Source organism: Vanessa tameamea, chromosome 19 (genome assembly GCF_037043105.1).
Source record: "Vanessa tameamea isolate UH-Manoa-2023 chromosome 19, ilVanTame1 primary haplotype, whole genome shotgun sequence".
NCBI classification, from domain to species: domain Eukaryota; kingdom Metazoa; phylum Arthropoda; class Insecta; order Lepidoptera; family Nymphalidae; genus Vanessa; species Vanessa tameamea.
Window position 1 is genome coordinate 10,797,122 of NC_087327.1, and position 25,993 is coordinate 10,823,114.

The window sequence follows — 25,993 nt, forward strand, 5'->3', positions numbered from 1 at the left end:
ATTGACTTATGTATAAGAGGGATATTAAATACTGATAATATATAATCATTCAACTAACAAATATTCTTTCATACATGTGATAATTTTTTTTTTTATATTATTGGACAACATCACATACATAACTCTGATCCCAATGTAAGCAGCTAAAGCACTTGTGTTATGGAAAATCAGAAGTAACGACGATACCACAAACACTCAGACCCAAGACAACATAGAAAACTAGTGAACTTTTTCTACATCGACTCGGCCGGGAATCGAACCCGGGACCTCGAAGTGGCGCACCCATGAAAACGGGTGTACACACTACTCGACCACGGAGGTCGTTTCGATAATTAAATTCGTAGAGCAACGTCTCTACACTTACAATAACTACGAGCAATATTGATTTGCACACATTTATATCAACTAATTTCAATATTATATTCAAGCGATAATCTTTAGCGGTCATAAAACAAGTTACAGTGTTATGAATTCCTCATAAAATGCTATCGATATTTATTTAATTACAATATTGTATATAAAACGAATCTTTGACAAAACATCTTTATATAAACGCTACCTAACCATTAAACAATACTTTTGTCTTAAAGTTTAATTTCTAGTATCAATAAAAATGTTATTCGTAGCATTATTAGTTGGGATTCAATAACGAGATGATGATCGGTCGTGTCCAGTGAACCGCTAAGCACAATTGGGTGTAACGCTTCTTTTAAGCCGCTTTACCAGAGACGACCTAAGAGGAGGCAACGCTATGATCACCATCTAACGGTGCAGAGGAGCCCAGTGAGGTCTGACGGTAAGCAAAAGGAAGTCTGCGGTCACAGTAGTGTGCGCAAGCGATCCGCTGACATCCCACCATAAGGGTACCGTTACCCGGTTTTTTTGTACTCAGTAAGTACTCAGTCTATAGTTAATACTTACACGTTAACTGTAAAAATAAAAAATGCACCCTTGTAATATTAATGGTATTTTTTATGTATTTGTTTTTTAATTAAAGTTTCAATCAGTTTTACAGCCTTTTATGCACTCATTTAAGGTATAAATAAATTAAATAAAATCAAATCAAAGTATACTTTATTCAAGTAAGCTTTTACAAGCACTTTTGAATCGTCATTTAACAAACTATTTAAAGTAAATATAAATTGCTTAAGCTGTGAGTTATAATTCATATTCTAAAATGGAAATAAGTTATATGTCAATATAGTAGGTCGGCAGCTGATCTAAGTTTAATTAACACATTTAAAAATACACGAGACACTTAATAGATTGGATTTAACAGTTCTATCATAGTACTATAATATTTCTATAAATGTAATTCTATAGGAAATAATTTCGTGTTTCATACATACATGCATTAGCAGCCTGTAAATTTCCCACTGCTGGGCTAAAGGCCTCCTCTCCCTTTGAGGAGAAGGCTTGGAGCACATTCCACCACGCTGCTCCAATGCGGGTTGGTGGAATACACATGTGGCAGAATTTCGTTGAAATTAGATACATGCAAGTTTCCTCACGATGTTTTCCTTCACCGCCGAGCACGAGATGAATTATAAACACAAATTAAGCACATGAAAATTCAGTGGTGCCTGCCTGGGTTTGAACCCGAAATCATCGGTTAAGATGCACGCGTTCTAACAACTTGTTATCGTGTTTCACCCGTGTGAAAACCGACTTAAAGTGATAGTTATACTGTAGTTAGAATAACTCATTTTTTTCGTAAGATGCCAATTTTAAAGGATGCAAGGACAGGAAGGTGGTGTCATTAAAAATACTGATATCAGTGTTCAGATTTATTTATATGACTATAATTAAAATCAACATAAATCTTTTAAATCGGTCATTTAAATTTACAAATATTTGATAAAATTCAAACTACTTACACAAAATATTGAATGTCGACTAAACTATTTTAAATTTAGTTTATATAAGATGATAAAAAAATACTTAAAAAGTAAATTGCAATAATTATATAAAATTTAATAGTATAGTATTATGAAATAAGAAAAAAATACCGATATAATTTTTAAAATATTTATAGTAGGTATACATTTCAACAAAAGCGTTTATAAAAACCATATAAAACCGTAAACCGTACTCATTATAGCAATTTATACATAGAAATTATTTTACATACTAAAAAAAATATCTGCGACGTTAACTAAATATTTTTCATTTTATTTTATCAAAAAATAGAATGTCGATTGTTGAATTTTAGTCTGTAACTGTTTATATTTTTTTATTATTTGATATCAGTAGGAAGTCTGGTAGATGGGCCATTGGATAGTAAGTGGTCACCACCGCCCATAGACATTGGCGCTGTAAGGAATATTAACCATCCTCTATATCGCCAATGCGAAACCTTGGGTACTAAGAGTTTATATACGACTATTGGCTGAAAATGTCTTTGCTATTACTCTTAATACCTAACAGCGGCCTTATCTGGTTACTATATGCAATAAACGTTTCGTTTCGCTTACGGGTTCACATCCTGTAAATGTCACTGTTGGGCAAAAGCCTCCCTCCCTTTGAGAATGTTTGGGTCTAATAACACCATGCTGCCACAATATGGATAAGTTGATAACATATGGTATGGTAAATGTATGCAAAACAGACACACACAAACACAATTAGTGTTCAAATTAAAATTGTAAACTTCAATTATACAATGGTACTGTCCGTAATCAAAACGAATCTTTACTGGACAGGCCTTATTCGAATCGAAGCGATTTCTATCGTCATCTTCGGTCAATATCAGATCACGTGATATGTATGAATAGACATCATTCATCAAATGCTGTCCCTGGACATGATTTCACATCTCTAATTGGCAGAAATACAAACTACATTCAAACCGAAGAAGGAGTAAAGTTAAACAAACCTTAGATTGCGGATTGCTCATGCTCTAATACACTTTAATTTTACTCCCAATGTAACATTCTAGAAGGCATTTTTTCGCGAATCCAAAATGAGTATCATAGATTTTTCAAGATTTCAACCAATCACATCGCGTCAATTAATTCATAGTTGTTTATCATCCTTTACTCTTGTGTTTGGAATAAACTATACGCTACACTTACTCTGAGTTTTTTAATGATACTGACGATAAAGATTAAGTAGAATCTACATTCCGAATCGGTGGTAACTTTACATAAAGATTTCCAAGAGCTTATCAAACTACTTGTAGAATATTTTGATATCGATTCAATTGAAATTCCATTGCGCTGGGCTCATAAATTTCAGCACTTACGTAAATAAAAACAAAATAGTTTCGTGTTCCAAATACGATTTACTAATAAGTAAAATAATTACAATGAATATTATCGTTAAATCAAATTTAAATTATTTATCATGACATAATTTCCTAACTAATTACATAACGATAATGTTGAAGAACGTTTTTCATGCTAAAAAGTCAATATCTAGAATATTCTTTCAGACTTAAAAGATTTGATTTCGCATTTCGTTGGGTAAACGGCTTGATGGACATTTCACTCTTTCGACGTCGGCAGTGTAAGAAGTTTAAGCCTTCGCCATATATGCCATATAGCCATATTAGTCATATAGACATTAAAGAAGCATGAGACGATTCTCATATTTTACTATACCATTAAAGATATTTTATCCTTAATGACACCGAACACTAGCATTGAATTAAACGGGGGAGCAGCCCGACTGAGTAGGTGGTACCACAGCAACCACCACCTAACCCTTCCATTAATATTATGTAGGAGTACCTTTTAAAGAGGTAATTTCTTGACGTTAGATTAATTTGAAAATGCTTTACAGAAATTGATGATATTTTTTGATACAAAACTGATTTTCGACAACTTGTCATACTTTTAATGCTGACTGTACCGCGGATCAGTTTACTATAGATTTTACATGTAAACGTTTTATTTATAACTTTTGTCACGCGCACTACGTTTTTAAATAAAAATATTATAGTAGAATTAAAAAAAAAAAAAAACAAAAATACTTTTAACTATCGTTCGTATAATAAAAGTTTAAAATTATGTAAATATTTATATTTTTATTGCTTAAAGTGAGAACTGGATGAGCCGGCGTCAAAACTATACATTTTATTGTAATTGTCAAAAAGAAACACCCCGAAATATAAACAAAGTTGAAATTATGTCAACGAAATATATAAAAATAGTACGCAAGTACGATGTACTATTTATATATATAAACATCGAGTATATTTCCAAGATGAGATCAGCAGGCTTATTCTGTAAGTACAAACTCGAATCTCACCGGAGTAAATTATCGACATTAACTATGATAATTGTAAAAATTAAAATAAACATTACACGCGCATACTGCACGTATCAAAAGTCGTTTCTCAATATTACACGATCGATTTACGAAGTGAGTTCTCACAGTTTAGCGCAGCAGTACTCTGTGTGTACCGCACTGAGTCACATTATTTGTTTCTACAGGAAAACTTATCTTCCATAGAAGTTATTTTTTTCCGTAATTATAAGGGATAAGACATTGATTTTATGCAATATTGGCAACACGAAAAAGTCATAGTGGCAACATTGCCTCCAATGCACTGAGATATGAACAGTACAGTACGTGACTTATATTACAAGCTTTTCCTTCATTTACGATCAATTTACTTTACCATGTTTGTCTGTCAAAATTTCGTCTTCTAGAAAATTCTAAATTTAATTAATATTAACTCTTTTTTTAAATAAGTACTCCAGTCATTCAGCGCCACGTCGAGTTACCCTGGTATCTATTTGAACCAGAGTTTGGTCTTTGACTGTTGTATCCGCTCCCCTGCCCGTGGCCAGACGGCCCGTGCTGGTCACTTCCCTGTCTTTGATGATGTCCCTGGTGGCCGCTGTATTTGTTTTGTGTTGAAGAATACCCGTGACCCTGATTATGGGAATACGATCTGCCGTGCGAACCTTGGTTCTGTCCGTAACCTTGGTTCGAGCTGTACCTATCTTGGTTTGAGCCATATCTGTCCCGATTTGAACCGTATCTGTCTTGATTTGAACCGTATCTGTCTTGACTGGGCTGGTAGCCGGATCGGCTGTAACCTTGATTGTTGTGGGACGCTTGATGCGGCACGTATCCGCCTCGGTGAGGACCAAACGATTGTGAACGATCTGTAACAATAGAAAAATATAAATAAAACAAATTTATTGAACCGTATTGATAAACACTGACGACGGACGTAATAATGCATTCAAGGTATTTAAGAAATCAATAAATCCATTAATAAAAAATTAGTTTATAGTTTTTACGTATTATTATTTCCCAGTTTGTGTTTACATTTATAAATGACACACAGTGATAAATAATGATACATAAAAAACGACGCACACATTCAAAGGCACCCGGTCACTCATGTAAGCCGTTCTGTTAACGTGTTCACATTTCGACTGTCCTGAATAGCCGCGCCTCGTGCACGACCTACGAAATCTGACTTTTGACGAGTAAACATAAGGCATACCGGCTCTCGTAAACACAAAACGCGACGCAACACTCGACGGCTTAAAACCGCTTGCAAATCGCACGGAGCCAACCCGTGTGAAACCGTCGACGAGTGTTTAATCGTTCGCTTTGTGATGCACTAATATCTTGCGCGCGGATCTAGGGACGTGTGAAGCGGCTTTATGTTTCATTTATGAGGTGAGCGAACGGCGTGAAAGGTTATTATGTATATGATTAAAGAGCCACTCGAACGGCTGTGATGACACCTCGTCAAAGAAAACATTTAACGATAATTTCTTGTTTGTAGGAACACATGTGTGCCTGGTACACCACTCGACCTACATGCAGAGGCATGCTCAGAGGAGCAGGAGTTGCATTGTATTCAGGTGCGAAGGACGAGTGGACCAGTTTACCAACTCTGAGGAGGTAGCATGTTCAGTCTGACTGTCTAAGACATTTTGTAATGGGCCAAGCAGTCCAAACACGCGAGCGAAATCTTTAACAACATCAACACAAACTATTTCAAATTGGTGCGACGAATTTCCCAACAATCAGAGAACAGGTAAATTATAATTCATAATTTAGGCGACTCGCTATAACTCGCATACTCATAATATTTTAACATCATCACATTTGTCTGATTCAACATAAGAACACTTTTGATATTAATTTAGAATAAATAATGCATATAATTATTACATCATACGTTGACGAAATTAGCTAATATTTTAAAGAATTCCAAGAAGCCTTCTAATTGATAAATATAATATATTGCTAAATTTAGTAATTTCAATGAACTAAGTTTTTTTTTCCTTATGTTTTGAGTAAATGTTTATTAGCAGACCGAATAAATATGTTAACGCCTTACACTACTTTAGTACACATATAAGTAACGGCAACCTCAAAGTAACGAGAAATATCTCAGCGTTTACATCAATACATTTAAAGGCATAATACATAACACGTACCATAATACGTTAAAAATTAATATTGTCCTGAATTTGTTAGTAACTATTATAAAAGAATAGAAAGTTAACCATTTAAATTTACTGTTATTATATACTATACGACGATTGTCGTCAAAAATTTTCAAGTGTAGTTACGATACGAATGTTTTATATTTTGTAAAAACAAGTCTTTTATCGATATTCGAACCAATTTTAATCGATTACAAATATTTGATTCATATCCAGCTACTTCTATCGCTGCGTTAAAAACGGCTTATTCCGAAGAGTCAGGGAGTGGGAGGTCTGTACAAAGTTTTGGATCTAAAAGGATTTCCCGCGATAGACCCGCGACTCAACCGATAGCTTACTTTAAGCTTAGCGCTACTACAAACAAAGCTTCGTTCAAACACTCGTATGGTTTTAACGGCGCTGCCGAGTGCGGCTTTCAGAGTTAAAATATAACGAGAACACGCGTTCTTAGATCAGTCAGCAAATGACTCAACTATTATTCGATTGTTTAGACGTTAATACTGAGTATTCACTGCTTTGTCGTCTGTCTGTATTTGCTAACATTTCGAGTCGTGAAATTCACGTTTTCGAATTGACTTTTTTCGTACATATTTCACACTATCCGAGACATCATTACACTCTACACGTCTCAGTTGATTACTCTCACGCGCGAGCATTCGCAGCGCCTAGTTAATCTTTAAAAGGCACGTGATAATTCAGATAGTCCCCACTCGCCTGGAGTTCTTGCCATTTATAATTATGCTCTCGCTCCGAGTGCGTAACGAGGCGTCGCCATTAGGTGCCATTGTCGGAGTTGGCGCCCAACGTGGGGCGAGGATCTATGCTACTGCCTTCATTATAACGTACCGTACAATTTTTTATGTAAGCTTCATGTGTATAAATGGAATTTTCAATTTGGACGAATTTTAAAACTTAGTTAAGGTGCAATGGTATTATTTACGTTCGTGGTATATTTACTTTTTATGTGTTAACGAAGTGTCACGGGTGTGTTGAATATAAAGTGCCCGTAGTTTAAGCAATAATAAAGACTAAACCTGGGCATAGATTTTATTTATATGATATAAAACAAATTAACTTCATACCCATACATAATAAACCAAAGTAAATCAACATGTCTGTTGGTCACGTTTTAGATTACAACATTACAATTTCAATAATCATTTATTTATGTATCATAAATATACATATATAGATATAAATAAATATAAATATAGATCATCTGAAATGGACGTGAGCATGTTCGGGATTATTTAAACCGTAAAATCTAATAACAATCTACGAAAAATAAAAACTGAGAAAACATATTTGCTTTAAAACATCCGTTTATAATATTCATATCATATGGCCCGAACGATACATAATGTAAGTATATATTTAAAAAATATATGAATGACAACAGAACCCTACTATTTGCTTCACCCGACTCAACTCGCATGAATTATTACATATATACGGTCGATGTCTACCAATTTCTTTGAACCGCAAAGTTTTAAAGGCTGCCAAATTTTAAAGCCGATGTTTGCTTTCATCGGAGCTATGTATAGCAATACTAAAAAAAAAAAATAAGCGTCGTCGTCGGAACACACATAATAGGCACCTAATGGACGCCGGCGCGACACATTCATCGCGTGAAAGCGTCGCAAATAAGAGCAATGGCGGCGTCACGTTCGCGCCAAAATTATACCAAGGACGCCCGACAGGCGAAGGAGGGAAATACTCAAGGCAACGTATGAATATACTTTCACATGTATTTTATAAGCGGTCTCATACCGAGTCTATCGTGATAGCGTATTCCTGCTCGTAGAGTCGTTTTTTTGGCAATTAAGTTTATCTTTCGTTTTAATTTCATTTCAGGTGCAGCGGTACGCTAACGGCCTGCGAAATGCTATCTCGATGTTTGTAACATCTCACATTGAGTATCATGAAAAAGCTGATGGATGGTAGCCAGCTAGATGGCATACTACGTTTCTGAATTATATATTCATAATTATTTGTGCTCACGTATAACAATTTATTCAGTTTCTCTATTACTTAGATCAAAGAACAAGGCGTATGAGTATCCTGGTGAAAGGCAGTCTAGGGTTATAAAGACTCATTTTTGATCATTAATAAAAACCAAAAAGAAACAACACAGAATATTTTATCTACTAATACTCGTCATCATCACAAACTCTATGAAAAGAACTAAAATTTAAAACGGTTTTAATTCGCTTTAACGTTATCACTAAAGCACGTCGTTCAAGGCTCGGAACATTCCCACACATACATCAAAAACCCTCATTTGCTTTAAATTAATACAAAGTCAGAACAAAGTCGCCTATCATCTTGAACGCGGATCGGCTCTCGACATGCCGAGTTCGTCACTAGACACTCGACAATTTCTTGCTAAGAAAAAAAAAATGGAAAATAAACGAGACGCCACGGCGGCCACTCGACCGTGGCAGGGAACCTGGAACTCGCAATAATTAGAGTCGGTGCCGTCGCGCGTGCTCAAGAGCGTAAGCCACCGAGGCCGAAGCATAACAGCGAAATAACAGTTTTTAGGGATCATTTCTGAAGCCGAGATAGCGAGTGACGTGCGAGTCGACGAGATGTACGTCAGTACTAAACTACTGTTTGACATTTATATATATACAAAGAGCAAAACTATTTAAGGTGAACTAATTACGATACGGCGTTTCAATGATTGCGTTTCTACGAGGTAAGTTTCAGGTTTGTAAGTATGTATGGAGCTGAAATTCGAATCGAATAAAAATATTTCTCTTCGAGTACTTTTGTGAGTAGGAACTTTTAGATCGCAACACTATTTACGAAAATGATTTTACCGAGGACAATAGGCAAGAAAATTAGTAATTGTATTATTACTACACGAGATCCAGCAAATAATAACTCCTTGCTTTTTGTTCAATTACGCTAATATACGAATAGATTCATAGGCTTTACTTACAGAATTACTTTAAGAAGATTAAAAATATATTTTGTCAATATATTACAAAATATTCCTAAAATTGCATTTACCAGTTTGATCTTACGAAGACTTGTAATACTTTAGTTTTACAACAATGAGATTTGGGTATCAAATTTATCAAATTATCTGACATTTCAACACGAAATTCACAAACATAAATCGAAATAATTAAAAGATACGGGTATAAACATGTAGAGGTCAGACATGTTCGTCAGTCCTGTTTTCAATTCAACTTAAAACAACAACACTCATTCACTAGTACGTCGTAGGATTTATTTACATAAGATATACTAGATACCTATATTATAATTGTTGAATTAACGAAAATTAACCAAACATATTACTTAACATCACTTCGGCAACAATGGAACAGCTGATGCCTTCTATGTACCATCTGATGATGGTCGAGCTTTTCTTTAAGAACCTAGATAAACACGAAACTCACAGCGGAACACGGTCGTGAAATATCGGAAATTGATATACGATATTGACTTACACATATATACGAATATTACAAATTCGAAAGTCTGTTTGTAACGCCCTCGCGGCCAAATCAATAGACCCAGTTTGATAAATTTGGTATGAAGCGAACTTGAACTCCAAGGAAGTACATGGCTATATTTTTGCACCTAACATTTGACGACTAACCTAACTTTGTCCTAAAACGCAATAGCTGATGGCTATCATAATATACATAGCACATTCAAAGAATACACGCGTCAAAATCGTATCATCGCAAGTTGATTTCCAACGTTTGTAAAGTGTCTTCTTACAAAATAGTATTCTAGGGCTTAGAATTTAACAAAGAAAACTTGTCCACACGAATAGCTTTAAACAATAGTACATATTGAATTCGTATATTTATAGACACGTCAATTTAAAAATCAAATAATCGTATTCAATTAAAGAAACGCGTAGTTCGGGGGTGTGTATAATTAGGCCACGTGCCGCCCCCCACCGTCAACCACTCGCCGTGTTTACACAAACGAATATAATATTTATTGCTTTAGTAATAAGGACTCCGATAACAGCTTTGTTTGCTTTAGGTTTAATTGAAGTCTAAAGAGAGATTAATTGGAAGTCAAGTCGAGGGCCTCTGTAGGTTGTGATTAAAAAAAAGAGCTTGCACTGAGTGGTAATAAGACGCACCAATGGTAATAAGGAAAGCGTGGTGGAACAACCCTTTATCCCACAGCTGGGCAAGACTTGCGTTATTATAAATCGCTGTATTTATCTATTATTTATTTATGTATTTATGAGTCTCGGACAAAAGAGACACACTAAATAAATATTCACAATATTAATCAAAGCAAGGTTTTTAATTCGCGTGCTCCTTAAGACCACAGCATGCACTAAAAAACGAAAAGTATAAAAAAATGAAAACAATTATATATAAAAAAATTAAACACTAGGAAATAGCCTTTATTATTTTTTCTCTTTCTCTCAAGGGCTTAATTTATAGTAAAAAGCTTAATATTTCCGATTGCACTTCAAAATATAAATTATAAAAACATTTATAACATCAAAGAGGTTGAGAGATATCTTAACAGATTAAAAAAAAAAACGAAAGGTAACCAAAAAGTATTAAAACGCCTTCGACACCTGGATAAAAGCTATAAAAAAGTACTATATATAAAAAAACACGATACTGTAGCGTAATCCTCTCCAACCGGATAATAGGAAGCACTTGAGCCGATCGACCCGTTATTTAAAAAAAAATCGCGCCCATTGTGCTCGCAACCCCCGATAATTATTATTTTCATAGTTGGCGACACTGCGTCGGACAATGGCGTCCCTTCGTACTTCCTGTTTGCTTTCGCGCGCTATTACACGTCAATGCATCGCGGGACGATAGGCCAATTTGAATTTCTTATTTTATATAATGGATTCTATTCAGCGGCATTATTGCCTGTAATTCTGTTTCTTCTGTTGACGTCGGTATAGTACGTTTAGTGATTACACGTTCCGCTGTGTAATGGATATACAAAACAGTTTCATCCTTTGATTGCGTCTTTCGAGATTGTTATCCGATAAAAATAAGTGCTTCACAAAAGCTACGGTCAATTTCTAATGACCTTTTTTTCTCTAGACGCGATCGACACAACAACGACAAGAGTGCACTTGAGTTTGTAAGGATGTTTGATATATTATATTTGTCGTAAAAAGTAAATTATTTTATATTTGGGATAAGCTCACAATGTTTTATTTTTCATAAAAATATTTTGCCAAGAATTAGAATTGTTGGGCAAACGTTTCTTCGTTCTGAGACCTCATGAGTGCAATTGGCAATTGGCGATGCTCCTATAGAAGGTATAATACCCATCATGACAAAACAATTACATTTTTGGTGATTAAGCAATAATATCAACAGTTTCAATCTATCAATTTACATAGTAGGACTTTGTGCAAGCCCGTCTGGGTAGGTACACTCATTTATCAAATATTCTACCGCCAAACAGCAATAGTTAGTTTTGCTTTTAAGGCCGAAGGAGTCAGTATAACCAGTCACAAGAGACAACACCTCAGGTCACAAAGTTGGAAGCGCATTAGCGATGTAAGGGATGGTCAATATTTCCTACAGTGCCAATATTTTTTGGCGGTGGTGACCACTAAGCATCAAGTGCCCGATCGGTCGCCTACCTGTTTGAAATAAATTTCTAAAAAAATGTTTCGTATTCGTCTATCATTAATTAAGCTACATTTATAACACCCAGTCTCCGTCTTCACAAAGTCAATACATCCTCTCTGAAGCACGGAATTCGTTTCTATAACAAGATTCACAGTTACTTTCAACTTGGCCAAATAATAAATTTAAATCTCATGTAAACAAAAACATTGATAAATGAGGATTACTCAATATAAGATCATATTCACGTTAAAAAAATGTGGATTTAGTATTTGTTGATTTCCAGACAAGATTTTTTGACATACCCTATAATTAAATTGGTAGAAAAGTGTAGCCACTGATACAGTTTCTTGTCGGTTATTCTCGGTAGAACCTACTTTCCGAACCGGTGGTAGCTTTAAATTTAATTCAACACTAACTTGACGACTCAAAAGTGCTTTTATTGGCCATTTGAATAAATAATACATTGATTATGATTTTTTATTTTGCAAGAGGAATGCACTGTCTTTGCTCTGGGCGAGAAAGGCTTAACATTCAGGCTTAAAAACATGCTATATAAAGATCTTATACTCAAATCAACTCGATTGTCTTGTATCTGATAGGTAATAAGATACAAGACTATACTTTCCTCACGGTAAAGTGAAATGTTTTTTTTTTATGTCATAGGTGGCATATGAGCAGGAGGCTTACCTGATAGAAAGTGACTACCACCGCCCATAGAAATGACCTCGTCTGGTTCCATATGCTATGTCGGTTAAGGTGGTAGATATATTTTAGTAATGTATATTTTACTTGTACAAAAAATATATAATTCTACAAATAAATCAATATAAAAGAAAAACTACCGGATAATTATGTCATTCGCAACCGGCCCAAATCGAGGCTTGAACCAGGACCTCAGAATCTGTTACCTGTTAGGCTAGCCAAAAGACTAACTACAAATAATGATACGATAATAAAGATACGCCTACACGTGTGTGACCAAACGATTACGACGTCTCTTAGCGCTAGTGATCTCGCTGGGTTCGGTTCGTGCATAATGGACGAAACACAATCCGCGAGTAACGTCGTAAAAACACGATCGGATCTCGTATTATCAAAGACAATGAACAGCCGAGTTTCCGCGACAGTTCGCATCGGGGCACGCTAATTAGTGCCTTCGAGAGCTGAACAAAAGACCGATCAACCAGACAAAGCAGTCTCTGCTAATTGGTTCACTGTTTTCATCATTTGAACCTAATTTTTATCACAATACGGTTCAAAATTGTTATCGTTAACAATGAATTTGTATTGGAAATTTTCTTATTTTTTTTTAATAAGGAAAAATCTATTTTTCGTAGATTTAATTGGCGATAATGTGCAAAGCATTTTTCTTACGAGCCCCTTTACGAGAGAATATAAACATCTCGTATTAGTAAGGTTTTCTCAACTTTTATGCTTTAATAGTTGACTTTAAAAAATTGCGCGGTGCCCAATCCATCTGCAAATTATGACATCACTTACAAAAACTAATAATGAACACTTGTCAATAGTATACAATAAAAGCTTATGAAAATCCGCTTTTTAAATAATAATATTATATACTATACCCGCTATAAATTTTATATTGATTTAGTAGAATTTTTCAAGTAGGCATTACAATAGATAATATCTCCCAATTTATTAATTGGTATCGATAACGTTTTTTAGAAATTGTGACGTATAAATTAACAGTACTAGGAACAAGCATGCGCTAAGTACGAAAGCTACCCGACTACACAGGATTATTTTTTTTATTCGGTAATGTATACGCTTCTACAACTAGATCCCGGAAACCTTTCAAAATTATTCAGTTGAAAAATTCAATAAACATTAAGGAACTTTTTTATGTTAAAGGATATTATAAAATGAATGACATCTTAGATAACACATCTTGGGAATGAAGCGATCACCTCCACGCCGTTTTAAAACAAAATATCGTAATAATATTTACGCTCTGCTGTTTAATAAAATCTTAAACCTTTATTTATTAGTTACTTGTTTAGAAAAAAATGACATTTTGTATTTCATCTTTTTTTATATTTTAGTATCAACTCATTGCACTAGTAATAATAAATATCATAACATATTAGCTCCCAAGGTTGGTGGCGCGTTGGTGTTGTGTACGGAATGGTTAATATTTTTCACAAAGCGAGTGTCTATTGGCGGTGTATACCTTAACATCAGGTAGTTACCAGTCCGTCTTTACATTGTAATAAAAAACAATGTTAGAAACATTGAATTAAGGATGGCAATTCATAAATAACAACAATTAATAAAGAAAATTTATTTCTTAGTGTCAATGTTTATGGGGCGATATTTACCACCGGGAGACCCATTTGGCCATTCGCCTACCTACACCAACTGTCTATCTATATATTTAAGTAAAGTCGAAGTAACAACAAACCCCCATGAATAATATCGTAAATAAACCGAAATAAGAGACGACTTACTCGTATAGACTATTCGAACGTCAGGAGAAAAGCTAAACGAACTTAATATTTATAAATTTAATGCGATTTTCTAATAGATCTGCTTCCTTATGTAAACATACATTCCTGATTTATATATCTCTATTTATAATACAACACTATTCCCTGAACTACTCATAGTTTTTCACTTCCAAAGTTTAAGTCGTTAAAGGGCCGTTAAATTTCCATGGTCAACGTTAGTGGTAATTTACGTGGCGGTAGGGCTCTGTGCGAGCCTATTTGGGAAGGTACCACCCGGTCCGGTGTTTTGGTTGGAAGGGTGAGTGAGTAATTTTAACTACAAGTACGAGGGACATAACCTCTTAGGTCTCAACTCAAGGTTGGTGGCGCATTTGTGTGCATTTGTGGCGCATATAAGGTACAGTTAATATTTCCTATAACGAAAATGTCCATTGGCGGTGGTGACCACTTACCATCAAGTGGTCTATTTTCTAGTCCAGTTACCTATTCAATAAAAAAACACTTTCTATCAAGTCAACCGCCAGCTCGTGCTCCACTTATTATATAAAGTATACGTACTTTCACAGACAATATCTTAATTGAACGCCCAAATAAATAACCCCATTATATACTCAGTACATACGCAATGGCGATGACGGCGTGACCTGATTTCGACTACCGCGACCGATCTCGAGCGAGATCAGCTAACTTCGCAGAACAGTCAAGCACAGCTGTACCTTATATTTCGTATTCACAATTCGATGGGACGGCAAATCCGACACGATCGGCAAGAGGCTTTACATGTTTTCTAAGGGACGGAAACTACTTCAACTTTCAGAGAGTCCCAAAAACTTTTCATCGGCACGACCTGAGTTTGAAACTAGGACATCAGGATCTGCAGCTCCGTCTAACCAACAGACCAACGAAGTAGTCACTACTAAGGAATATCAATCAGATGCAGTCAAACGATCGTTTTGTTTTCGACCAAACAACCCGTCACGTCACTTCCTGCACATAATTGCGTCACGTGACCTCCCCTCCGCGACGCTCGCGGATTGACGTAATTATAAGCTTTATTTATACTTCATATATAGAAGGGTCCGATTTTTTTTAGTTAAAACAAAAATGGACCAATCCCGTACGCGATATATTTCTTATGACGAGGAATGTCTTTATTTATTTGTTAGACTTTTACGTCTTATATAATGAACCGTTCATTATTAAACTTAGCTCACATTACGCTCACGAAGCTTTTACATGGTTGGAATAAGTAATCCCCCCGCATCACACTATTCTACAGCGAATCGTGAGTTAGAGTAAGGAATGGGCATAATTTGTCCAAAATCAGCACCATGGCGATGGTGACCTCATACCATCAGGTGGGCCATTTGCCACATTTGTATAGAACACTTCATTGTACAAACCAGAAAAATAAAACATACACACAAAACATATCAAAGATAAATAAATATTCAGGCAAGCACCTTGGCACCTTGAAGATATTTCTTCCAACACCCACCCAAATAGGAAGGAATATTAAAATAGGCAAAATAGAAAATTTACAGCTAGAAACACGTTCAATATTAAAAAAACGAAATACATTTAAGTCCGTATTCACGGGATCGTTTTGAACGGATCCGTCGCAAAACGTTAAGTCCGCACCGTATTTAAAGGACCGTTTTTGACGCATCGGGTTGTGTTTTTACTAAAATTGGAAAACTTTCCTGCGTATGAACTCGTTCGTATAAACGTATCCCATAAAAAGGACCTGCAAAACTGACCGCTGTATATTTTGTCGGAAAGACTTTCAATAGATCTGGAATATTGCCGTTTGTGATCTCGTCTGTGCATTTGCATACGGAATGGAAAATAAACCATGTACAATAAAACAAAGATAAATTTATGAACGTAAACAAAATAAGTTAAGTTTCTCTTGAAGAGAACACCGTTATGTACTTTGAGAAATAAAGTATTCGAAGGAGCGCCTCGTCACGCTAAATGCTGACGCTCGTGCTCACGACATGTCTTCGTGTGCGCGAGACGACGACATTGAACGAGTAAAGACAGCAACAAAACATAAATTAAATTATATTTTAACGATAATTTAAAACGCGCAACTTCGTGAGTCTTAAAACTTCGTATAGTCTATTCCAATCGAAAAACGAATAAAGATAAACAAACCTTAGATTTACATACTTCATGTGATTTCCTAATAGCTCGGCTATATTGTTCACAACGAATGGTTCTTGATTAACATGTCTTTATTTATAATACAACACTATACCGCTTAAGTACTTAAATTTACATTTTTTCGAAAATCTATAACGAATACCATACATTATTTAAGCTCTCGACCAATTATATCGCGTCAATTCGATGTCAAACGTTTCCTTGACTTTTGTCCTCTTGTGATTGAAAAAGACGCCCACTATGTTTATAGTTTAACATTTGTCAAATTATTAAATAATAATGTTTCTAATTGCTGTATTGATCATTCATTCGAAACCGTCTTTACAATAGAAATTATAAAAGTATTTGACAACCGTTATTATTAAAAAACTGCCCTATTGGGTACCCCATTCTGTAAAATGAATTAATAGCATCATATATGATATTGCTCCGTATAAAGTAGTCATTTATAACAAGAGTTTGGACACGGGTTTCCTAATTTATTAAAATGTAGTAGTTTTTCCACTCTTTAAGATCGGAAACAGAAGTGGTCCCAGTAATTACAGACCCATTTCTATACTTCCATCTTCGAGTTAAACATTTGAAAGAAAACATTTAAAATCAACTTCTATTTCGGTACAAACGATAAATAATCATAGCGACATATCGCTCGACAACTGCTGCTGTGGAGTATTCTGAGATTTGTCTAAAGCATTTGATAGTAAAGAACACGAAACGCTTGCATATACGTTAAAATATTACGGTGTTTAAGGTAAAACTTTATTTGTTTAATAAGGCAATGATATTTATATAATGAGTTAAAGAAAAAAAAAATAATATAATAAGTTAGAGAGTTTAACTAGTGTTCATGATAGTCTTCTGAATCTGTACTAAAAATGAGTGTTCCACAAGGATCAATTTTAGGTCCCTTTCTATTTTTTGTACGTATAAATGATCTGCATTTCTACATTTAAGGTATTTATGAAATTGCATTGTTCGATTAGGATTCTTCACAATTTTTTAAACTCTACAGGAAAAAAATGACAATTTAAGCAGTGCATGATCAAGGATACAAAATTGGTTGACAATAAATAATTTAGTTTTGACAACTATCAAAAACTAAATGTGTGCACTTTTTAATGTTAGGAAGCAACATTATAATATAGCACTAACCAGTATCAGTAACGTTACAACGAAGCTATGCGAACGTTAGAAATGTGAAAGAAAAGTAATATCAGTAGTCGCAATGAGTGAACATTGTATGAGCGGCTGCACTGTATTATTTAACAATGTTGTAGAGCCTTTGTGTGCGTGCGTGCGTGCGTGCGTGCGTGCGTGCGGGTACTGACTGTGCGGCGGCGGCACGGAGGCGTAGGCGGCGCGCGGCAGCGAGTGCCCCAGCATGCGGTGGCCGGCCGCCTCCAGCGACGCCTGGCTGCTGGAGCGCACCATGCCTGCACACGCACATCCATATCAGCACACAGCCATTGGAAATAAACAGATGCTACTTTTTGAGCCTAATTTGAAGTAAACAGAGGTTAAATGGCCCAGTTCATCTTTATATTTGAAAAGTATTGCGAAATATCAAAACACTGAATCGGCTATCCACGACTGAACATATCGAGAGCATTAAAACGTCGATGCTCACCGATCTGCGGCCTCCAGTTCCTGTTCTGCTCGTGGGACAGGTTGCCCGGCTTGAGCACCCGCACCGGCTCCACGGCCCCGCGCAGGCGTCTCGCCGGGAACACGAACTCGTCCGGAAACTGCGGGTCCTGATACCGCGCGCACACCACGCGGTTGTCCAGCACCGGACTCAGCCCGATCACCGGCGACGACAGCTGCCTGCAGAGTTCATTCGTGTACAACATTTTATCGACGCAAACTCAAACTCCACTATACTTTTCTTACATGCGCCGTAGTTTGCCTATTGAATAGATAGGACATATCATGTGCCTCATATTAATATTAAATTGCTAAACTCATGGCGGTCATATTTTCGCTCTAAAGATCTCTCACTCTATTTGAGGACCGTTAACACCAAACGGAGCCTCCAAATCGATCGCGCTGTTGAAGCAAATTTTTCGAAAATCTTTAAAATTATACAGATTTTCCAAAATGTTAAGAATTTCTCCTCAAGCGTTTGGAATAACGTCTTCAAGGTGATAGCTTGTTGTTGGACTCACCCGCCCGTGCGAACGTTGTCGGCACTGAGCATGACGTCCCCCCTTACCCCCTCGCACCGGAAGGGGTATCGCTGGTCGGCCTCGATGAGTCTCCGCAGGTCGTCACCGGCCTCCGTGTACAGCGCCAGCAGGAAGTCGTAGCACTTGTTGGCGGGAGACACGTACAGGCGGTCGTGGCCTTTGGTGTTACGTTGTTCTGCAGACGATAAATTTATGATAAACAATCAAACAGGGAAAACCTGATAAACGTTGTTGTGCCAACTGTACAGCGTAGTGTACGCAAAAAGGTAAATATGTTTAGTGACAATTTTTAAAAATAGTTTTAAAACTTTAGTAAATATTGATTTACTTTTTGCCTCAAATAAAATAAAATCATATTCTTTTATTGAAAATAGGCGCGTGACAATATACTTATAGGTTATCAAAGTAAACAGTACTACTAGTTCGGAAAAGCAAATACCCTGACCTGAGAAGAACCGTTATGTTTTTTTTAAATTCAAACAAACAATCTTTAAAAGAAGAAAATTTCTGATATGTTCTGTTTCAATTATCTATAATTTATTTTTATAAAAACTCACTTTCCGCTTGCGTCAGTTCCTTGTAATACGGTTCCAGAGCTTTGAACAGTCTCGTCTCATCGACGAACGGCAGCAGGGCGACTCCTTGCCACGCGAACTTCTTGCCATTCAAATCGATCTTAAAGTCCGTTGGATAAAAGTCGATAATCGGAGAAAACTAAAAAAAAAAAACGAACATCTTAAAAATTGTTATATAATCTGTGAGACCTAGCAATCTATTAAATCTCAATGACATGTAAAAGTGAAAGATGAGGACATACTTTTTATTAAACTGAGTTAGCTAGTTACGGGCCCTACAATATAATAGATATCATGTGTGACCAATTATTGTGATCATAATATACATCTTTGCTTAATTCTGTTAATACCCGAAGCTAGTAAAAAGCACAAATATATACCCATCTCTTTCCTACGTGTGGGCTTAAAAAGGATGGCCAATGCTCATCTGTACAAATATTTCTTACAATATACAATTACGAGCAAACATGAATATCTGCCATAAACTTGACTAGTCATTAGTACTAAACACTTGTGAGCAGCAGGCACGTGTTGCTCACGTTAGTGATAGAGGAATGGTACGAGAGTCATATAACAATGAAGGATGTCACAAGCTGTTCACTACAACAAATGTAATGATATCGTATACGCACGGGGTCGCTCATGAGCGTGGCCCAGGGCTGCGGCACGTGCTGCGCGCTGGCGGCCGGGAACACCCCCATCAGCTGCTCCAGGGGGCGGAACTGCACAACAACACGATACACTGTACTGAACTACACTTTGTATATATTTACTTGGTATGATATATTCCATTTTATGTATATCAAGCTAACTTAAATGTTAGTTTATTTCAAAACAAATAATTACACTATTAATTTATACAACTGTATTTTTTTTTTAATTTAAAGGCAAGATTCTCGCTCGCGATACTCGTCAGTAATTAGGTCATTTTGTTTTTAGTATTATCGTAAAGGGGACAGGACTCACGGGTTGCGTGCCCTTCTCGAACTTCGTGGAAAGGCCCTGTATGTTGACGAAGTCCGAGGCGAAGGGCGCGTAGTGGTAGGGGAAGTACCACTTCCAGCTGGCGCAGCCCTGGTAGTAGTACCGGAGCACCCAGCACAGGCCGCGCACGTACTGCAGCGCCACGCGGTATCTACGCAAACGTGACGTCACAGCTCCATACTTTAGACACTAAAACCTTGATCTTTTTTGTATATTTTCCAACGGCACATTCGCCGAGTCAACCGCAACAGAGGCTCACCGGAACTCGAGGTTGTCGCGCGCCACCTCGAACTTGCTCTCGTAGTAGCGCTCCTTGAAGCCCTCCTCCCACAGGCGCACCTCGTCGTGCGCGGCGTCGTCGGCGTCGTCGGCGCCGCCCAGCCCCGCCTCCGCCGCCGAGCGCTTGCGGCCGCGCTGCCCGCCCTCCTGGGCAAGAGAACACCCTGCTCGTTAGTACTTCGGTGGAATGGTGTTATGTTATTTAAGAACCGTTTGTAGGGCCCATTTGTCTAACTTCTCCTATCGTTGGAATATAAAACTTGACTTTATCATTTCTTACGACCTCATCGGTCGGGGGGCGTGGCTATGCCGGCGGACAACAAAGACTCACTATTCTCTTAACGCGAATGCAATAGCATATATTTTGGTAAATGACACGATGCTGATGTATAATTTTGAAATAAGTCACTTACGAGTTGTCATATCTTAGATGAAAACGTATTATGGAGACAGGACGTACCTGGGCGACGGCTTCCATGCCGGCACGTCTGATATTAGCGGCTTCTTGGCGAGCGTTCTCCACAGTTTTCGAAGCGCTTCCCAGCGGCTGGAATTTAAAAGATACATTATCAGTTTAGAGTTATTTGTAATTATTTTTATAAGTGCACATTGCATAGTACCCTTAAAACATAATGCTAAGCACTGCACTTTACTGTGCTTTGCGTTAATCAATTTTACAAGGACATCAACGGAACTTCACTTTACTGGCAAATACATTATGGTATGCCATACAAATATGCCAAATGTTAGCTTATTCATATAACAGTGAAGACAATGGCAATACAATAGAACGACAAATTTAGCCAACCAGCAGAACTTTTGTTAACGGCACATTGACGATGGCAGGAGTTAAAATTTCTAACAGCAACAATAGATTATTGTGATCACTTACCATAAAGAGGATCATCTGATTGTACTTTGAAAAAAAAGGTCCGGCCGGTACGAGACGCCCGGCAAACGTGACATATCGGAACGATGGCCGTGACAGAATTTATAATTGAAGAAGACCAATAAACAAATAATAAATATTGGACAACATCACATACATTACTCTGACCCCAATGTAAGTAGCTAAAGCACTTGTGTTATGGAAAATCAGAAGTAACGACGGTACCACATACACCCAGACCCAAGACAACATAGAAAACTAATGAACTTTTTCTACATCGACTCGGCCGGGAATCGAACCCAGGACCTCAGAGTGGCGTACCCATGAAAACACACTACTCGACCACGGAGGTCGTCAAATGTAGAAATGTAGAATTAAATAAAAATAAACTGAGTTTCGTTAACAAAATAGATATTGTTCTTATTATTCTAATGATATATAGCAATTATGTACTGATATAGTATACTATCCCCGCACACACGAAGCAAATCAGTAGAGTAGCGGCGAAGAGGGGGCGTGACGTCATAATCCACGAGAGAGGGTCAGCGGTTTGCCGATGCCGGTAAGCTTATAACGATGTTTCATTTAAATGACTTTTACTATTGTGTGCGTTTAAGACTAAACTGATATCTTCCTTAAACATAAAATCAATACACTTTCAACTCACCGCTGGTGCGAACTGCGTATTTTCCAGTAAACTAAAGTTGACCTTCTGTTGCTTCTTTGCCTTCTCGCGCGCCTTGAAGCTCACTTCATTCTGATGTCTCCGGCGGAAGATCTCGTCCTCGACGCGACCCAACTCGTCCATTATAACTTGAACGCGGTCTAGGTTTACATCGCCCGAATCCGTGATCCAACCCTGACGAGTTTATACAAATATTATAAAATTAAAGTTAAAATTGTCTGCGGAGTGAGTGAGAGTGCGGGTGAGTATTCCTACTTTGTTAAAAACATCCCGAAGAGAGTCTCTAGCTCCAAGATTATAAATAGACCGGATTGCTCTCTTTTGTAAAATAAACACAGATTCAATATTACCCCAAAGTAATATGCCATAATACTATGAAAATGACCAAAATGCCGAACGTACCCTGGTTTTGTAAACGCACTTCTTGTAGAGGTTGACGAGTCGATCCACGGCTCCCTCCCTGATCTCGAGACTGGGCAAGTGCGGCAAGAAATCGTTTCCCACGAAGAAGCACATGAACACCCAGTCGTCCAGGGCGCGCTCGAAGTCGTACGCGAAGGGGAGGTTCGGCATCTGCAACTCCTGCCGAAAGCAATAACATTTATTATTGGCCCGCAACGCTTGGTATAATAACCAATTTTCAATAAATATTATTGAACGGTATATAGAATATTAGTTGACGGCAACGGCTGGGCTCGCGTTTTAGGGTTTGGTCAACAGATATTGAGACATAAAAAAGTAGCCTATAGCCCTCCTTGGAGTACCAGCTTGCTTCAATCAATTTCATCATTTCGTTTCGTTTCACTAGTTTCGCCATGAAAAAGCGACATACAGACAGAGTGACTTTCACCTTTATAATATTAGTATAGATAAATACCACATTATACTTACAGAAATTAATATTAATAACGTACACTGGCATTAATAAAACATTATAACAAGGTGATAATTAAAAAAAAAGTCATTGAACTGATGCTGATACAAAAAGAAGTCACTTGTTACATATAAAACATACAAGAAAAGTCTTATTACTTTCAGTGAAGAACAAAATTCGGCTCAGTGCACACTTAAAATTGACAAAATGACAGAAACAACTCTATATGTGAAATAATATGCATACAAACAATATTATTCTTATCATTATTATTAAATATTACACTTACTTTTTCAAGATATTCTCGTAACACGCTCAATCGCACGAAAATGAAGCTGTCCTGGTTACCAAAGGCTGGATCTGAACGAACTAGAGATGCATCCGGGGTAGTCCCTGTGCATTCCTTCATCTCATGCCCTGATAAAAGTAAATTAGATTACTATTCAAAATCCAAAAGATACTTAGTTCATATTGTTAGTGTTGCCGTTATAAGAATGTAATATATTTAATTTTCAAATTATTCCATAAATTATTAAGTATTATAATTATAATAAGAAATACCTAGCTGGCCACAAACGTCGCAAGGTCTAGGTTTATTCGGTTTGAATTCCTCCCTTATGATGGTGAAGTTAGGCTCATGTGTTGCTAGACCCAGCATGATAAGATCAGCATCCGCACCGCACAATACATGCTGCGTATTTGGGTCATGGTCTGGTTGAGCTGGAGACAGATAAAGTTTTTTAAATATTAGCTAATAGATTCATACTTATTTTTGTATATTTAGTATTTATTACAGTAAAGTAACCTATTATGTTCAGCTATTGGGAAATGGCCTCCTTTTGAAAAGAAGGTTTAGAGTTTAATCCAACTCTCTGGTCCAATGGAGTTTGGTGGATACACATGATTTGATTCTCACCCACAACATACCTCGCAATGTTTTCCTTTGCTGGCGCACATGAGGTAAATTATAAAAACAAATAAACACATAAATAAAGTAGGGGTTGCTACGAGTTTGAACTCAGAATGCAACATAATATAACAGTATAGGAATAATAACAAATAATTCATATTTCATATCAATCATTTAGTGCTTTTATCGAACTTTGTATACAATTGCTATCATAATAAGCTTATAATCTTATTAATTAATATTACTAACCTCTTTGTCTTCTAATGTAGTCCATAATCTTATGTTCCCCTTCCCCGGGAACATTAGCGTCAGATAATATCACCTTAACTCCCTTCCATCCCGGATCATTGTTTAACCTAACAAAAATAACCTTAAGTCTGGTTTTGCAAATAATCAATCAACTGGACATAATAGCTGAGCTTGAAGTTATTATATATGGATATTATTCTGATAACAAATAATCCATGCAATGTGCTACTAAGTTCGACACCATAACAATGGAATCTAAGTACTAGCTACTAAATACATTAAGTAAATACAATATATACAATTACTAATAGTGTGTTTAAGACTTGTTTCCATCATATTCAGAAAGAAATGTTTACCATTATTGATTAGTAAGAATATACACGACTTAATTCTATGAATACTAGAGGCATTCGTTCTTTTTATCTATACTGTAAAATTAATAACACATTCTTTTCTTTTCTTTACAAAAGCAATTTAACAACTCGATTTATAATTATATTTATATCTTATATTGGCTTCAGTATCTGTCTAGTCATTAAAATCTTCTTTAAAAATGACTATTTCAATAATTATTAACATTTAGTCATAAGCATATCTCTTTAATTATCTGTATGGTAGATAAACAAAAATAAATAAAAGCACTTCAAGTCATACCTGTCATGTATATAATAGTGCAAGCATTTGCTTAGTCGATCCATGAATGGGGTACCAGGAGTGATACAGTTAGAGTCAAAGTGTGCCTCCTTGGGTCTCTCTGGGGGTAAATATGCTCCCTTTACTTGAAGTTCAGACCTGATGCGAGCTACCTCCTCAATCTTCTCTTGAGTTTCCTTTGAGGCTCTGAATCGACGGGACCTTTGTTGATTCATCTTAGCTCTGGGTGCCTAAGGTATAAAAGTTTAATTTAGTCTTTTAATAATAATAATATTGTTAAATACTATCTGACACTGGTTTAAAATCTCTTTTTTGAGCCTACTTGAAAAGAATATCGTGTTTCGATTTGATATGTATTTGTGTCTAATACGATATGCTTATATATTGTCGTTACACAAGTATTCAATATTAACTTTATCTTGCACAAAATGTTAACATTAAAACTGTAATTATATACAAACCAAACTAAAAACCAAGAAGCGGGAAAAAATAAAAACATCGAAAAATATTCCAACTGAATCTTACAACTCCGTCGATGGCCATGTACAACAATTTCCTGGGTCGCACGATGCGGAACAGTCTGTCAATACATTCGAAGATAGCCACCATCATCTCATCTTCATCCTTTGGAGGCGGCTTGTCTTCAGGATGCGTACAAGGATGGATAATTCCATTCATGTCCAAATACAGATTGTCAAATTCGACCCCATTAGGATTTGGTAATGACGAGTCTGCGTGTACGAGCTGTCCATCTACGTCGGTTGGCTAAAATATTAGAAAAATATTAGTATATATTGCTGACTTCTCATAACATTTTTAGGTTAAGGTTATTTACCCTCTGTTCAATAGATTCGACAATAACACTTGGATATTTGCGGCTTAGCCAACGGAAGAATGCTGGTACTCCCATGCTGAGAGTATTTGTAACAATATGTTTATTATGTTTTCGGTCAATTTAATTGATATCGTCAAATATTCAACACAAACAAATCGACGCAGGTGCCATCTCCATACTTCTAACGGTTTGAGAGAGACAGACAGATTATTAAAAA

At 36.5% G+C, this 25,993-nt stretch overlaps 1 protein-coding gene across 1 annotated transcript; it reads right to left on the reverse strand.

The window, feature by feature from the left end:
- Positions 1-4,331: 4,331 nt before the first annotated feature.
- Positions 4,332-25,970, reverse strand: LOC113393824 (5'-3' exoribonuclease 2 homolog). Its single transcript, XM_026630899.2, has 17 exons — positions 25,777-25,970; positions 25,467-25,706; positions 24,942-25,171; positions 24,288-24,394; positions 23,690-23,848; positions 23,418-23,545; positions 22,657-22,836; positions 22,237-22,428; positions 21,141-21,227; positions 20,661-20,827; positions 20,384-20,552; positions 20,050-20,139; positions 19,400-19,556; positions 18,822-19,017; positions 18,284-18,480; positions 17,985-18,089; positions 4,332-5,117 (listed from the first exon to the last, which is right to left on the reverse strand). Exons 1-17 carry the CDS (start codon positions 25,849-25,851, stop codon positions 4,711-4,713), a joined length of 2,886 nt encoding a protein of 961 aa, XP_026486684.1. The 5' UTR covers positions 25,852-25,970; the 3' UTR covers positions 4,332-4,710.
- Positions 25,971-25,993: the final 23 nt, after the last annotated feature.

Excerpts from the sequence above, each read along its gene's own strand:
- LOC113393824 (XM_026630899.2), bottom strand. The coding sequence starts at position 25,851 with ATGGGAGTACCAGCATTCTTCCGTTGGCTAAGCCGCAAATATCCAAGT. Across the intron at positions 25,172-25,466 it reads ACATGGCCATCGACGGAGTT|GCACCCAGAGCTAAGATGAA; the intron begins GTAAGATTCAGT and ends TTTATACCTTAG. Across the intron at positions 20,140-20,383 it reads TCGAGAAGGGCACGCAACCC|TTCCGCCCCCTGGAGCAGCT; the intron begins GTGAGTCCTGTC and ends GTTGTTGTGCAG.